The sequence below is a fragment of the Hemiscyllium ocellatum genome, chromosome 42 (genome assembly GCF_020745735.1).
Source record: "Hemiscyllium ocellatum isolate sHemOce1 chromosome 42, sHemOce1.pat.X.cur, whole genome shotgun sequence".
In the NCBI taxonomy this organism is placed as follows: Eukaryota; Metazoa; Chordata; class Chondrichthyes; order Orectolobiformes; family Hemiscylliidae; genus Hemiscyllium; species Hemiscyllium ocellatum.
Window position 1 is genome coordinate 18,849,231 of NC_083442.1, and position 17,769 is coordinate 18,866,999.

The 17,769-nt window shown below is 39.6% G+C and overlaps 1 protein-coding gene across 1 annotated transcript in view; it reads right to left on the reverse strand.

Moving 5' to 3' along the window:
* vps13c (vacuolar protein sorting 13 homolog C) overlaps positions 1–17,769 on the reverse strand; it is a 286,385-nt gene that overhangs the window by 119,381 nt on the left and 149,235 nt on the right. Inside the window, exons 33-39 of the mRNA XM_060853895.1 lie at positions 16,196–16,500; positions 14,527–14,674; positions 13,452–13,563; positions 11,344–11,486; positions 8,349–8,505; positions 5,628–5,707; positions 913–972 (exon numbers count right to left, since the gene is read on the reverse strand). Coding sequence (XP_060709878.1) covers positions 913–972; positions 5,628–5,707; positions 8,349–8,505; positions 11,344–11,486; positions 13,452–13,563; positions 14,527–14,674; positions 16,196–16,500 — 1,005 coding nt within the window. The remainder of the gene's footprint in view (positions 1–912; positions 973–5,627; positions 5,708–8,348; positions 8,506–11,343; positions 11,487–13,451; positions 13,564–14,526; positions 14,675–16,195; positions 16,501–17,769) is intronic.

Genomic DNA, 17,769 nt, shown 5'->3' on the forward strand with positions numbered 1-17,769 from the left:
ACTCAATGTTTATTTATTCAAGGGTTAGATGATGTAAATGAAATTTCTGAAAAAAACCACGAACAAAATGTCAACGATGGAAAAGTAATATCATAGAATGTTCCTTCTGGTCCTCTAGGCCGAACAATTCCCATGTTCCAAATATTGCTTACACGGGAAATCTCAATGGACAGAAATTTCCCAAGATGCTCCATAAATGGTTGGGAGAAATTAGGTAAAGAGCCATAAAGGGAAAGGTGACTTAAAGATGACCAGGCTTTCCAAGAGTTTTTAAGAGCTAGACAGAAGGAGGGAATTTTAAAGAGTATCCCAAAGGCAGTTGAGAATTTCAGCAAGAAAATGGGAGGAGAGACGCCAAGATCAGAGGAAAGAGGTGTTGAGGAAGATGATAATCAAGGGTGCAGGAAAAGAAGAAACAATTCTGAATTTAATGCATGACATTGGTGACTGATATTGACTCTCCAATGACAGGAGTAATGAGAGAACAGAATCTGTGCTGACAAATTCTATTGAGCAGTGTTTTGGGAAAACTGCAACTTATGAAGGATTGCAGATGACAAAAGTAACCAGATTTCAATTCAGAATGAAGGTTAAAACAAATTAGAATTATCCAGCATGAGCTCTGACCACAATGAATAATTTCACTCCCAAAATCAGAGGATTAATATGGTCAGTTAACACTCCAAATCACAGGTGCAGAGCACCTAGGGGAACATCACAAATGAAAAACTACAGAACAATCTGCAAAGAGCTTATTAATGCAGGGAACGCAGAAGAGCGTGGCGGCTAGAAGCAACAATGATTTACACAAGTAAACCTCAAAACAAGTAAACCTAGCTAGAGCATAATTGACAGAAGATTAATAAAAAGTTACAGCACCAATATATTTTGAACATATTATAAATTACTTACAGTGAGCTTTTGCTCAGTGCTGTCATAACTAGTTTTGAAACGTGGTCCATTTCTGTCTGCCTGTGAACAAAAAATTATTGATGTCACACACTTATCTGATCAAATGAAACAAACATACCATGCTGGCTCTTTGAAAGAGATATTCAATTAGTTCAAACCTTCACATTGCTGTGAACATGATAATTTACAAAACTTTCTTCTTGTGCATAAATTCCCCTTGTGAACTGGGAAAATTAGTTTTTTTTAAATGCCCACAGCTGCTAATTAATCCCTTGGGATGATGCTTGACTGTATGAGCGCCTTAAATTTGTCTTGCTTTAGGAATCAGTTTATGACTCTGAGGGCTTAGAATAATAGGACAGCCAATCTTAAATATTAACAGGAGGGCCACATGAGGGTATACATGCAAAGACTGCTCAAAGTCACTGGACGGGTTGAGAGCACGTTGAATCAATCACATGGTAACCTACAGTTTACTACTAGGGACATGGTACATAAGCAAAGTTATTTTAAACCAATATAGCCTTATGTAGAGTATTGCATCCAATTCTGGGTACTGTACTTTAAGGATGCAGGGAAAAATAAAATCAGAATGATCAAGATGAGGAACTTCAGTCATGTAGATTGACTGGAGAAGCGTGAGACTGTTGTGCTCGGAAAAGAGAAGCTGAAGTGGAGATTGGATAAAGATGTTCAAAATCGTAAGGGATCTAGATAGAATGGATAGGGAGAAACGGTCGCCATGGTTCGAAGGATATAACACCACGGGCACTTGGCAAAAGAATCAATGCCAATCGGAGTTAAAACTTTTTTTTATACACCAAGTGGTTCAGATCGGTGTATTGGAGGCAGATTCAATCCAGGGATTCTAAAAGGAATTGGATCATTATCTGCAAAGATTTACAAGGATACAGGCTAAAGACGGGGTAGTGGCAGTTAGTGAATTGCTCATACGTTGGGCCAGCACTGAAAATGGCTTCACATCTGTCAAATCCATACCTCGCCCAGGGTGCATTGAACCAACAATTTGCTTGCAAAGATCCACACCAGCAAGTTATCAATCTTGATTTCCCGACAGAAAAGTAAAACTATTATCACAATTTATAAGGTTCATCTTCCAACTCTACTAGGGTATACAGGGTTTCCAGGAGGGGCAAAAGAAAAGCCACCTGAATGTCAATATTGTGAGGTGATAAGCCTGCACACCACTCTAAAGGAAAAGCAGCTTCGGGTATGAAATCAACAAATTTTGGCAAGTGTCATAAAATATTAACTGCAAAGTTGGGAAGACCTTTTTATTGATTTTTAGTTCTATCATTTGAACATACTTTGTTAACTCAGTTTTTGTAGAATATATGAAACAAAAATACTTCCAGTTCTTCAAAATAGAAACAGCTCTCTCTTCAGGGGAGTTACAATGAACATTAACATTTCTCCCATGGGAACAATGCCAAATACAGTCAAAAAAAAATGGACTTGCATTTCCTGTGACAGCAAGTCTTCAATAAATGGCATTGACGACAATCAACTATCGAGTACTAAGTTTAGGCTGTAGGTTTGCTCGCTGAGCTGGAGGTTTGATATCCAGACATTTCAGTACCTGGCTAGGTAACATCATCAGTGGCAACTTCCAAGTGAAGCAAAGCTGTGGTCTGCTGCTTTCTATTTATATCTTTCTCCTGGATGGGGTTTCTGGGGTTTGTGGTGATGTCATTTCCTGTTTGTTTTCTGAGGGGTTGATAGATGGCATCTAGATCTGTGTGTTTGTTTATGGTGTTGTGGTTGGAGTGCCAGGCCTCTAGGAATTCTCTGGCATGTCTTTGCTGAGCCTGTCCCAGGATAGATGTGTTGTCCCAGTCGAAATGCTGGTTTTTTTCATTCGTGTGGAGGGCTACGAGGGAGAGAGGGTCGTGTATTTTTGTGGCTAGCTGGTGTTCGTGTATCCTGGTGGCTAACTTTTTCCTGTTTGTCCTACGTAGTGTTTGTGGCAGTCCTTGCATAGAACTTTGTAAATGACTTTGGTTTTGTCCATGGGTTGTACTGGGTTTTTTTAAGTTTGTTAGTTTTTGTTTGAGAGTGTGTTGGTGGGTTTGTGCGCTACTAGGATTCTGAGGGGTCTTAGTAGTCTGGCTGTCATTTCTGAAACTTCTTTGATGTATGGTAAGGTGGTTAGGGTTTCTGGCTGTGTTTGGTCTGCTTGTCGTGGTTTGTTCCTGAGGAATCTGTGCACTGTATTTTTTGAGTATCTGTTCTTCTTGAATACATTGTATAGGTGGTTCGCCTCTGTTTTCCGAAGTTCGTCTGTGCTGCAATGTGTGGTGGCTCGTTGGAATAGTGTTGTGATACAGCTTTGTTGGTGGGTGTTGGGATGGTTGCTGGTGTAGTTAAGTATTTGGTCAGTGTTTGTCGGTTTTCTGTATACACAGGTTTGTAGTTCTCCCTTGTCCTTTCTTTTGACGGTGACGTCCAGGAATGCGAGTTTGTTGTCGGTTTCTTCCTTCTTGGTGAATTTTACATAAAGTGCGCAGATTCCTCAAGGACAAACCACGACAAGCAGACAAACACAGCCAGAAATCCTAACCACATTACCATATATAAAAGAAGTTTCAGAAATGACAGTCAGACGACTAAGACCCCTCGGGATCCTAGTGGCACACAAACCCACCAACACAAACAAAAACTAACAAACTTAAAAGACCCAGTACAACCCATGGACAAAACCAACATCATCTACAAAATTCCATGCAAGGACTGCCACAAACCCTACGTAGGACAAAACAGGAAGAAAGTTAGCCACCAGGATACACGAACACCAGCTAGCCACAAAAAATACACGACCCTCTCTCCCTCGTAGCCTTCCACACGAATGAAAAAAACCAGCATTTCGACTGGGACAACACATCTATCCTGGGACAGGCTCAGCAAAGACATGCCAGAGAATTCCTGGAGGCCTGGCACTCCAACCACAACGCCATAAACAAACACACAGATCTGGATGCCATCTATCAACCCCTCAGAAAACAAACAGGAAATGACATCACCACAAACCCCAGAAACCCCATCCAGGAGAAAGATATAAATAGAAAGGAGACAACAGCTTTGCTTCACTTGGAGGTCACCACTGATGATGTTATCTAACCAGGGAATGAAACGTCTGGATATCAAACCTATAGGTCAGCGAGCAAACCTAAGCCATAAACCTTCACAAACCTTGCAAATAACTAGTTTTCCATCTGCTCCAAACAACAAATGGTCAATGGGCTTTCCTCATCAGTAGGTCTGATGGTATATCATAAAACTTAAACCTGCAAATATTGGACTCAACAAGGCATCCTTCTGTTTGGACTCTCGCTTTACCACTAACAGATTTTCCACAGGGAAAGAACTTGCCATTGGGATATCATACCAGGACCACAGAAAATCAGACCTGGCCTATAGTCTTCATTGGTCAGGAGATATAGTCATTCCACTATGAATGAAACCATACTGCTTATTCCTTCCTCCAGTACCTGTCTTGCTCAGGACATAAAATCTTTCATAAAACATGCCAGCCAATTCAAAGATGCAACATCAAGAAAAACCTGAAACTAAATAATATCATGCCATTCCTCTTCCCAGAAACGATGCAAATCATCAATAAAATTAGCGATTTTGGCCTGAAACATAAAGCTACAAGATTCTAACCTACAGGTTCACTAAGTGCAAAAAAAAAGCCTCAAAAAAAAAATGCAACTGAACTCTTAAAATCAACAGCTCAAACTCTGGTTCTCCAATTTATGCTGATCTAAACTAATTCCCAGCTGCAAGACAACTGAGGTTTTGTAAAAAGAGCTGAAAATGTGTTGCTGGAAATGCGCAGGTCAGGCAGCATCCAAGGAACAGAAGAATCGACGTTTCAGGCAGAAGCCCTTCTTCAGGAACCGCCTTCCTGACCTGCAATCTTCTTCCTGACCTCTCTCCCCTCTCTTCCACCCCCCCCCCCAAAAGATTTTCATAAAATCTTTATGAAAGATTTTATGTCCTGAGCAAGACAGACAGACAGACAGACAGACACACACACACACACACACACACACACACACACACGCCAATCACCCTCACCTTGACCTCCTTCCACCTACCGCATCTCCAACGCCCCTCCCCCAAGTCCCTCCTCCCTAACTTTTATCTTAGCCTGCTGGACACACTTTCCTCTCTATTTTAAAAGATTCCTGAAGAAGGGCTTATGCCCGACACGTCGATTCTCCTGTTCCTTGGATGCTGCCTGACCTGCTGCGAATTTCGAGCAACACATTTTCAGCTCTGATCTCCAGCATCTGCAATCCTCACTTTTTCCCTTTTGTAAAAAAGAGGCCTGAAGGTGAGAAGGCATAGCCATGTTACAAGATCATGCTTAGCACGACAATGGGAAACCTCATCAAGCACTATTTACACAAAGTTTCCCAATAACCTATCCAGCTAAGCCAAACAGTTTATAACATTCTGCAGTGTCACCGGACTTGAAATAGTAACTGTTTTCTCTCCACAGATGCTGCCAGACCTGTTCAGTTTCTTCAGGAATTTCTGTTTTTGTATGTTATGCTGGGCTCACTCAGCAACTCTTATAAGACAGACTTGAGGATCAGAGTCACATTAAGGTAGCCTGCAGCTGGCTGAGAAAGCAGTTAACTTTTCGATGTCAATCTTCTGAAGAGTTGTGTAGATTAAAACTCTACCTTAATATACTGTACTTTCAGAAGATCAGATCCAGGTTCGTCCGAAGAACTAATCAAATTAAGCGGCTTACTATTTGAATCTGCAACAAAATTAGCAGTAGTGAGCTTTGGACTAGGAACATCAAGTAAGGTTTCCATAAGTTGAATTTTAATAACTATAAATACACTTTAACAAACAGAATACAATAATAGATGTAATCTAAAACGTATATATAAATGCTCAAAAACAGCCCAGGATGTAATTTTGAAAACAAAAAAAATTTTTTCAGGAAGGGCGGCACAGTGGCTCAGTGGTTAGCACTGCTGCCCCACAGCACCAGGGTCACAGGTTTGATCCCAGCCTTGGGCAACTGTCTGTGTGGAGTTTGCACATTCTCAGGGTTTCCTCCGGGTTCCTCCCACCGTCCAAAGATGTGCAGACCAGGTGAACTGGCCATACTAAATTGCCCATAGGGTTAGGTGCATTAAGTCAGAGAAAAATGGGACGAGGTGGGTTGCTCTTGGGAGGGTCGGTGTGGACAGGTTGGGCCAAAGGGCCTGTTTCCACACTGTAGGGAATCTAATCTAGAATCTAAAAAAGTGTCAAACAAAAACTAACACCAAAAATTGCAGAATTTTGTTCAGAATTATTTCTTCATCTTCACCCATAAGACCATATTTCAAAATTCAAGTTAGACATTCATTTAAAAGCCAACGAAACAGTCCAAGAATAGGATGTCCGAAGAAACTCTACTAAACCAATAAAGCGTTGTTAATTAGCAAGTTTTGCAGAGTAATAGGGATAAACATACCAGAAAAAAAAACAGTTTTTTGTGAAACAAAGTTCACCCTCTTCTTATGCAGATCAATTAGTGGATCCTTTGAAATTTGGCATTCTTGTGATTCTGTCCCGATAAGGGCAAGATACCACTTGTTTGTTTTATTTATTGGTTTATTCTGTCTTGAAAAGTTGCTGACATGGCTCTTATTGTGCATTCTGAAATGATCCTCGAACTGCAGAATGTCTGACAGCCACCCAGAACAGTAAATACATTCATTTTCACTCAAGCTTTGCTATCAAAGTTTATATTTTGTACAAGGACATGTTTTTGTTCAAAAGAAAGCAGGGATTTCCCACACATACTGCATTGGATATGAGTGAGCCATTTTGTAATGAAAATGCTTCACCACTATCATAACAGCCAGACACTGCGTTGGTGTGGTTAAATTTAGACTCACTATTGCTGGAAATTGAATTTGACCTATGCATGAATAACACCTTTGACATGCAAGCTGGTTTAACAATTACTTCTGAAACCCTGCTTATGCCTTACAGCTCTGAGCAGTTGAACATGAATTTTGTATTTCTTGGGTCATTTCAGAATGCATAAAATGTGGCACCCCAGGTATTTTTAAAGATGGCCACATAATAAAACTGCATTACTCACAATCACATTTTGCCATGAGTCCAATGCCAAAATTGAATTCAATTCATTAATAAGTACAAGCAACAGCTTTAAGTTTTGAAATTATTTTACAATAAAATAAAATGCTGCATGTAAAACTGATTTCCATAAAGTACACTTTGAAGAGTTACACATACCAGTGACAAAAGCTTTCAAAATAAATGTTTCACCAGATAACTCAAATCAGGGCTGTTTCTCCAGAATTTTCTGGCAACACACAGCTCTTTGTGAAATATAGCTCAAAACACCAATTAAATATTTATATTAAGACGACATTTGACTAACAATGTTTGATAAAGATGTAAATTATACTTATGAAACAAGGTTTATTATGCAATTAAAGTGAAAATTTCTATCTTGCTTTTTTAAAAGAATATTGCAATGGCAAACAGACTATCAGCAAGGTAGCAAATGTAAGCATCAATGACTGTGCTCATAAATACTTCAGTTAATACTGTACTGGGAATGAAGCTGTAGTAGTACAGCAAGCCAGACAACTGACAACAGCACTGAACTTTACCATATTCAATGCACGGGCAATTTTTGGAAAATATTGATCTAAAATATTGGGATTCATAGCAGAACAGTATACATCAAGTATATAAAGATAGTCACTAATAAATCCAAATGGAATGCAGGAAAAGACTTCTTTATTCAAGTTGATGAAAATACAGAACTTGCCCCCATATGGAGTTGTTGAGATGCATTCAATCACAAAGTCGATACTTTGTGATCAGGCATCAAGGCTATTCTGACAAATTGAGACAAAACAAGGTGGGAGAAGGTTTGTGTAAAATCTGAACCAAATGGTCTATTTCAGCACTGTAAATACTCCAGGCAAGGTTAAGGTTTTATAATGTATCACTCACAGCACAATGGAGTACTAAGTTCAGCAGTTTTCAACTGGTGTCCTCAGGACATTGTAGCATATTTTTTTAAAAATCAATAGTTTGAAGGTAAACACTACAAGATTAGAAAACACCACGCATTATCTTAAGTGAAAAGAGAAACACCTGTACATAAAATATTAAAATGAAAGTGTGGTAAGCAAGCTCAAAAATAAGTCACAAGTCAATATCATCACAAGTTCCATTCCAGCAGAGCAGTAAATGCTTTGAATAATGTGCACGACTGAGTACCAGAAACTCAAACCAAATCTGGACACTACAATGGGAAAATTGGGGTTCTGAAGGAGATGTGCTTCAACAGGATAAATAACATTTTCTCACTCTCAGCTCTTTTACATTTTACATGATCTTACAACTTATCGCCCCACCTGTAAATTCACAGCAGTTCAAAGCAATTTTCCTCAGGTAGGCTGTTGCACTCAAATCGAACTTCCTTACTTGGGTTTCAGTTCCCAATTGCACTACATGGAACATGAGAAAAGAGCTCTTCTGCTTGTTAACCTGTTTTGTTAATTCTATTACAACCTGGAATTACAACAGAACAAAGATACTAGTCACAACAAAAACGATTGAGTATTCAATTTAAATTACTTCACTTACACTACGACATTTGATTGTTAAGTGTAATCCAGTTAATATGTACTTCTAAAAGAAGAATGTCTTCAATGTTTCCTGTTTTATCCCATTTACTTTGCAGGATAAAGCTGTGGATATACTCAGACATTGTGAATGCTGCTTGCCCTGGTCAGAAAGCATTAGGATAAGCCAGGTGATGGCAGTATTACACAGCTAAATTGTAGTTCCAACAGTGGGAACAAATTATACATATCTGTACAATTAGAACCAAGGATCTTCTGCATATTTATGAGTGAGAGCTTCTAATGTTGCTCATCAACAAAATAGGCCAATCCAATCCAAAAATGAATTCACATTGCACCAAATATCAACTAGCTCATGAGAAAAAGATTGTGAACTTTTTTTAAACACCACTTGATCAACTGTGATACTGCAATGCAGTCATGACAGTCTGCAGTATTATTTGAGGTGCTATTTTGTATGAGACATCATCCAGAGGCTATCTGCGTCTGTTCAGGCAAGCGCAAAAGACGCCCAAGAAAAACTAGCTCTAACCCTTTACTCTTGGCACAAAGAATAGGATAACAGGAAGCTATTTGAATGGAGAGACTGCAGAACTCAGTGGTAAGGAGGGGATTTTGGGGGGGGGGGGGGGGGGGGGGGTGTCATGGTACACGATTCATGAAAAGTTAGTATGCAGATACAGCAAGTGATTAAGACAACTGGTATGCTGATAATAATTCTGTTAGGACCAAAGGTAGGAGGAGCGCATTGTGTTTCTCTACTCCACTGACCGCAACATCGATTGACTCTATTGTTAATCGGTAAATGTTAATTATGTACTTACATAAACAATATTACTGGTTTATTACAACAAGAGTTAACCCACAAAGAACTGTCTGAATTATGAATGTAAAGACCCATCTAAATAATTATAAAGTCAGAGATGTATAGCATGGAAACAGGCCCTTCGGTCCAACTCATCCACGCTGACCAGATATCCAGACATTTTCTTTGCAGAGATTAGGAAAAACAACTTGGACAAAACGGTTAATTTTCAGACAGTAAAAGGATAAGCTATGAAATGTTCCAGGTTGGTTTTAGCCTGGTGCCTTTCTATGTGTGGACAGGTTACTATATGCAGATGATTGACCCTCTGGGACCTTTTCACACATAGTTCATTGAGAACATCAAGATGAAAGTTTCTCGGAACCTTGTAGGGAAAGTAGCGGTGAACCCTTCCAGTTCCGAAATGATTCTCAGGAGTGTTTTTTTTTGCAAAGTGACAAAAGGCTGAGCTGGGAGCTTTGTCTCTTCTCCAGTAGGTTCCTCATTGAACTCCAAAACACCAACAACCAGCCATACTCCTAATAGCTATAAACCTAGGCATGACTTCCAGGCTCAATCTGAAGTCATGGGTCTTTCAATAAATTCAAGCAGTTAGCCGAAGACATGGGTCGTATAGCACATTCCCTTTTTTTTTCAAAAAGCAAAAAAAGGGCAAGTCCTAGTGTCCCTTAAATGGCCTTTTAAAAATAAAGCAATGGGTTTAGTATCACTTTAGCACCTCAAATGAATCTGTTTCACAAAGCTTCAGACATCAGTCCTCAAATAATGCCAATAATGGAGGCACATTCATAATAGCTGGCTATGGAATATAAAAGTAGGGAAGTTTTAATGCAGCTGTAAAAGGCCTTTGAGAGGTCCCATCTGGTGTTTGGTTCTGGAGGTTTGGTTTCCTTATTTGAAAAAATATGGAATTTCATTGGAAGCCCTTCAGAAGATTCAGCCAATTTACTGCTGAGATGAAGGGGCTCCCTTATGAAGAAAGATGGAACAGCTTTGGCATACTTGGAGTTGAGAAGAAATGAGGGGCAATCATAAAAAGAGAAAAGATCCCAAAGAGAATGGACAGGGTAGATCTTGTGGGGGTGGGGTGTGAAAGGCTGTAACTACGGGATTGTTTAAAAAATGAAGGGTTTTATTTTTTAAAACAGAGGATTTTCTTTTCTTTTAGTCATTGCTATCTATGAAAGAGAATTCCACAAAACAATGGGTGCTGGGTCATTGATATTTTTCAAGAAAGACAAAGTTAGATAGAAACTTTATTATAACAACAAGACTTAATCCACAAAGATGCAGAACTAACAGTCTGAATGATGAAAGTGTAAATGTTTACCCAACTAAATAATTACATCAGAGTTTAAAAAAGGGAGATTCAAGGATTATGGGATGGGGGTACAGACGAGAGTGTCAAATTGAAAGCACAATCACATCAGCTATGATCTTAGTGAATGGCAGAATAGGCTCACAGGGCGGTGTGGCCTGCTTGTGCTTCTAAGATATATGTTCCTGACGTTCTAGCCAGTCTCTATCTACCCAACAAAAAATTTCTAGTCATCTAGCTTCTTGTCAAAGTTTGCCATGCACAATTGGGGACAGCATTTGTCGTCAGCTTAAAAAGACATGCATTTTCTTGACCTCCCAAAACACTTCATAAATTCATTCTCATCTTCCAACTGACACAGGCTCAAAAATGACAGATTGAAAAAAATCACTGGGCATAGAAGTACGCACTCATATGGCATCAACTACCAGTTGCAGTACCTAACTTTGTGGACTGTTGATCCTAATCCAGCTAATCCAAATAGTACAACTACATCTCTAGTGAAACAAGCTATGCAGTTGAAGTGTTTGCCAAGTGTTAGCTAACAAACTTCTCTGAAGCTTCTGTGGCAAGACCGAATAAGGCGGGTTTACATTTCTAATGGAAATAGCATAACTCACCTCCTTGATTTCAAAGTTCAGCTGAACATTGACAACGTCATCTGATGTGCCTTTTATTATATCCAGATGATGATCTGCTGCTGAGCCTTCAGTTGCCACAGTTTTCACAGGCTTGGTTGCCTCTGTGGGATCTATGAGTTTCTCTGTTTATTCATTAATATGCAAAGTGTTCGTAAATCTCATTTTTCAACAATACTGAAGAATTACATTTTATTAAATTAGTACACCAAGAGTCACTTACAAGAGTGACTGATTGATCCAGTTAAATGAAGTATTTATTTTTAAATCTTTGACTGTGATTTTAACTTGGTATCATTACACAACAGTCTAGGCAGCTTCGAGTGCAAGCGCATGTGGAATTTCCTGCTATCCATCAGGTCGACACAATACTCAAAGGTCACCATCGGATGACAGCTAATGAAATATTCCCACTGTCAAAGAACTTTAAAAACCCCCATGAGTTTACACAAAATCTCTCAGACCCTACACCAAAGCATTCCATACGGGCTACAAACTAATAGAAGACCCACCTCTCAATGACACCACACAACTTCGATTTAGTATGTATACAAACAGTGGAAGTTCCAGCTTTCAGCTTTTCATGAAAATCTGGACAACTGGAGTGGCAAGTGGCAGCACCAAGGCTCAGTATATAGCACCACTGCCTCACAGCGCCAGGGACCCGGGTTCAATTCCAGCCTTGGGTGACTGTTGAGCGTGGTTTACACGTTCTCCCTTTGCCTGCAAAGGTTTTCTCCAGATTCCGATTTCCTCCCAGAGTCCAAAGATGTGTAGATTAGGTAGATTGGCCAAATTAAAATTACCTCGCAGTGTCCAAGGATGTGAAGGATAGGTGGATTAGTAATGCTAAATGTCGGATTATGGGAATGGGTTGAGGAGCTGGGTCTAGATGGAATGCTCTTTAGAGGGTCTGAGCAGACTCGATGGACCAAATGGTTCATTCCACACAACAGAGATTCCACAATTTTATGAACTACTTGAGGACAGGTCAGGGAACATGCGGTGACTTGCTCGACAAGTGAAAAAGATTTTTAAAAAAGATTATTTGTAGCCATCCAAGTCAGACCATTGCTCTGGGAGATCTATTCATGCTGGCATCACCAACCATTCACACTGAGCTGAAGCCATTGAATGGATTGCGAACTTCAAAATTAAACTAACTACTATCCCAGCCATTCAAAAATAAACTTGCATTATTTAACGGAAAAGTACAGTAGGTCAGGTTGCATCCAAGGAGCGGGAAAATCGACATTTCGGGCAATAGCCCTTCATCAATTTTCCTGCTCCTCGGATGCTACCTGAGCTGCTGTGCTTTTCCAGCACCACTCTAATCTCCAGTATCTGTAGTACCCACTTTCACCTAAAATACTATTCAATGACAAGCTTTTTAAAAATAAAATTTAAATCAAAAGCAATGTCACAATAAAATCTTTAAATTTATGATTTTGTCTATAATTTTCCACAAGAAAATAAAGATTGCAGCTCATAAATGATGATAATTTTATACTTAATCAAAAATGAAACCAATAATGTGTTTTAGTATTATGCTTCACCTCAGCAGATCTGCTGAGTGCATTGTTAAAATTATAAAACCATGAAATAATGGAGATCAAATCAGTGAAACGGAAGGATGGAAATCAGCTTAGCTCCCTCTCAATTTACAGGCACAGATATCTATTTAGAGAAAACGCTCAATTAAACAAGTTACAAAATTGCACTCTTTTCAACTCAAACATGACAAAACGAGTTCTGTGTAAGCATTAAGCAATTAAGTGAGCTCGCTCAGCAACGTCATTCCTTAATCACATGCTCAGATTTAGGTCAAACGTTTATCAGCTTCTGTACATAATTGTGGTCCCAGAAAGTAAAGGGAAAAACTGTGTCATCAAGAAACAATCAAAAAAATGACAACCGTTCGCAGGAGAATGCACAGCAAGAGAGATTAAAATGAAGGCAAACAGACAATACATATGGTCAATAAAGTTCTTTTGTAGGTCACTGGTTTTCACTCATGTTTTAAATCATAAAACTTAAACGTAAGATTTAGTTGAAATTATATTCAGCATCAATCGAATGATTGCCCTTACTTTTCACGTCATCCTTCAGAGCTTTTACTGCATTTGTTTCTTTGCTGCCTTCACCAAGATTTTGCTCAAAGACCTTCATCAGAACAATTAGGTCATCTTCACTGAGAACAATCTGAAACAGGAAAACAAGTGGCAAAACAGTACAGCAAATACAAAACATTTTGCTCATAAATATTAATTGCAATCATGCCTCTTCTCGAGTACATTTTGGGAAGCAAAGTTTGCTCCTGTCCTGCCAGACATTAAAATTAAAAGTTTAAGAAACAGAGGTCGGATTAGGCCATTCATCCTACGAGTGAGGCCTGTATTTCAACAAGGTCATGGCTGATCTGGCCATGGTCTTACCCCTACTATATGGCCTGCTTCCCAATAATCTTACGCTCCCTTGTCAGTCAAAAATCTAATTTAGTCTTGGAAATATTCACCGACCCAGCCTCCTCTGATATCTGCAGGTAGAAAGGTCAATGAATATAAAACAACTCTTGTGCAGGAAAATGTGACGTGGAGCATTGCAAACCCTGTAAGACACCTGCCTGATTTTATTGGTAGTATCATCAGATGGGTCTGGTCACCAGTGACCAGAACCCGGCCCACACCACATTTTTCTCTCCAGTCATGCTAAACATTGAGAGAAGTCTGAACCAATGATTTATTGAGTGCACAATTCCAGACATGACACTACAGAAAGGATGGCAAGGCAAAGGGGAGGTTTACTGCAACCAGAATTGGGATAAAGATCTTTAGTTGTACAGAAAACCCAGAAATATTGGTACCTTTCTGTTTAGGGCAGAGAAAGTTAAGGAGGGGAATGACAGAGAAGTGCAACCTTCTGCCATTTTTTGACACTGGGGGGAAACTCCCTTCACCACCTGGGAAAGGACAACCAGAGGTCATGGATTTAAAACAGCCCTGATAAGAACTACAGGGAAAATGAGCATGGTTAAAATTTGGAGCATATTACCTGAAAAAGAGTGGTGGTAACCGATCGCAAGGAACATCTAAAATGGCACTTTGCAAAACATTCTACTTAGAACAAGCATGAAAATGAAATACCATAAAACATGCTGTTACCCACATTCATGGTCTTTAAATCTCCTTTGATTTCCACGTTTGGAATTTTGAGGTACCAGGCCGCTGACAAATTTCTTTGCACAGTGAGTTGTAAGTTGGTAGGCTGCAGCATTTGAATGTCAAGTTGAGATGAACTGGTGTGCAAGATAGTCCTGATTGAAAAACATGGCTGAATTAATCCAGGGCAGAGTAGAGCTCTTTATGTAATGATATTACACTAAAAAGATAATTGCTTTAATTCATCTAACTGAAAAATGGCTTTAAATCTTTAATTTAAAAATCTACATCTAATGCCAGAGATCTAAGTTGAGGGGGAGGGTGTAGGGAATTGATCCTTCCACCCAATTTTTGCCCAAAAGTTTCCTAACATTTCTTTGCCCTGCAGTTCAATACTATTGTTATCATCTAAATTCAAGTCCTCACTCCCTTGTGTGAAAGCAGACAGTGACCTACATACTCAATCCTGGAAAAGGAAATATTATAGTTAAACTCCTGGCAGTGCAGAGTTCAATCTGACATCACCACTTCACCACCCCTCTCACCCTAACTCCACTCCTGCCTTGGTTCATCTGCTGCCGATCTCCTCATCCATGCCTTTGTTTCTCAACCGGACTATTCCAATGCACTCCTAGCTGGCCTTCCATTTTCAACAAACTTAAAGTTATCCAATTGTCTGCTGCTCACATCCCAACTTGAGCAAATTCCTGTTGACCCATCACCTTTGTACCCACTGATCTACACTGGCTCCCAGATGAGCCATGTCTGAATTTTAAAAAAGTGTCATTCCCTCCATGGCCTCTGCCTTCCATATCTTTGACACCATTCCTCCCCCTGGAAACTCCATGTTCTTTTACTTCTGCCCTCTTTAGAATCGCTGATTTTATTTGATCCACCACCAGTGGTTATAATTACAGCTGCCAAGGTCCTGCACTTTGGAATTCCTTCCCCTAACTCCTCTGCTTCTCTGAAATGCTCTCCTCCTTCAAGATGCATCATGAAGACTATCTATTCGATTCCGATTTTTACACCTGCTTCGTGGCTCAATGTCAAAATACCGTGAAGTTTCTTGGGATGTTTAAGTTAAAACTTTCACACATCCAAGTTCTTCACATTACTGAATAACTATCAACAATAGAAACTCTAGATTACTCTCCCTCTCCTTGGCAGCGTGTCACAACAGCTCAGTGCCAACATAGTGCTCATCTTTCTCCAGTTCCTCAAAGGAGGAATCAAACTTCCAACAGGGGGTTGTCAGGTTTTCACAAATGTCAGTTGACTCCCTTCCCAAAGAAATCATTAGGAGAAGATCTGAAGCACGTGAAAATGTGGTATAAATGGGCATGTTGAAATCAAAAATTTAGTGCAAATACTAGAGGGGTTCTCAGCTCCTTTATTCTGTTCCAGCCTTCTACTTAATTATGATCATCTTTAGGAGAATCGCCACAATGGCCAATAGAAAATTATTACAAATCCCAGAAAAGTCAACTTATTGCTCATTTATGAAAATAGTGCTTCATAATGTGAAATTCAACATATAATATAACCATTAAATGCAATGGAATGACTAAATTATTGCTTAACAGTCCAGTGCAATTTATTTATTAGGCAGATTTTGAGCTAAAGGCAGATGCATCAAACTCAGTGGACTACAAGATGCAAAACTTTAACTTTACCTTGAAAGTTTTAGCTGTGTTAGATGAACATCCATGACGTCCAATACAGGTGGTAACGAGAACCCCTCATCTGGGATCAAAGTGAATCTATTTTGTACAGTAATCAAACCCAAATCTGCCATAATCGCATTCATGGAGATGGAGGACTCCGGGATGATAATAACCGGAGCTTTCAAGTGTATGTCCATTGCCAGTCGGAAGCTCTTCTGGGCAAAATCCTTGACGCTGGAGGCTGCTTTTTCTGCAGCCTGGGCTGTTGCTGCACTTAATGCTTCCTTTGCTGCTTGGAAGTTGTCAAAGAAGTTCTACAGTAAACAGTTAACAACAGTTCATCTGTACTCAAGCTGTGGTCATTTTTAGTTAAATATATTAGAAAAAACATTTCCCTTAAGCAAATTTAAGTCAGTGCACTGGAGTAGAGATATATGAAACTTTCTCACGAGAAATGGTTGAAGCATTTAAGGGAAAACATACAAGACCATAAAACATGAAAGCAGATGCAGGCCATTCAGCCCATCGAGTCTGCTCTGCCAATCAATGAAATAATGGCGGAGCTGAAAATTCTCAACTCCACTTTCCTGCACTTTCCCCAAAACCTCTCTCTCTTTCTCAAATTAAAAGTCTGCCGACCTTAAGTTTGAAATCACGACATAATCCAACCTCAACAGCCTTCTGTAGTGAAGCATTCCACAATTTTATTACCCTCAGAGTAGGAATTCCTCATCTCTGCCTTAAAATGTGGGATACCTTACTCTGAAACCAAACCTTCTCATGTTAGGCCCTCCTACACCTACCCTGTCAATTTCCCTAAGAGTCACATGTTTCACCAAGATCACCAATAATTCTTCAATATTTCAGTGGGTAATAGCTCAAACTACTCAAACACTCAAAGTTTCAATGAGGAAAAAGGAACGTGGCCAAAATGGAGCGTAATCACATAGAAGGCCAGGAACAGAACTAGGTCATTCGAGGTCATAGCTGATCTCGAATACCGCAATGGCATTCTCACATTATCCTCATACCCCTTGACATCATGAATATCTAGAGCTATCAATCTCGGTATTGGTCATACATACTGGTAAATCAACTGGGTGGGCTGAATGGTCTGATTCTGTGTCATATATTCTATTTAATCTTCTACCTGAAAAAACATCAATTTGCAATTACCAAGATCCCAGTCACGATTACAAGACCCAATGTGGTTCAACCAGTGAAAAAGAATTAGACTAAGAATCAAAATCAGAAAATTACAGGCTACAGAGCCAATCACAGCCAGTAAACAGAACTACGTATTCACATATCGTCAAGCTTCTCAAACTCCTTTGTACATCAGTGGCGCGAGTGCAGATTCTCACCTGAAAACAAGCAGTACTTTCCAGTCCGCATGATTCCCTGAACAAGCCAATTAAACCAACTCACAAACACAGTACTTTAAGCAATTAAAGTGTGACCATAAAGGTGGTAAAATCCAGTCTGCCTGGAGTGGTGATGAGAAACCACATTCAAACTAATAATCTTTAGCCTTCAACAGAACACACCACCTGCACTGTGGGATCATCATCATACATGAGGTA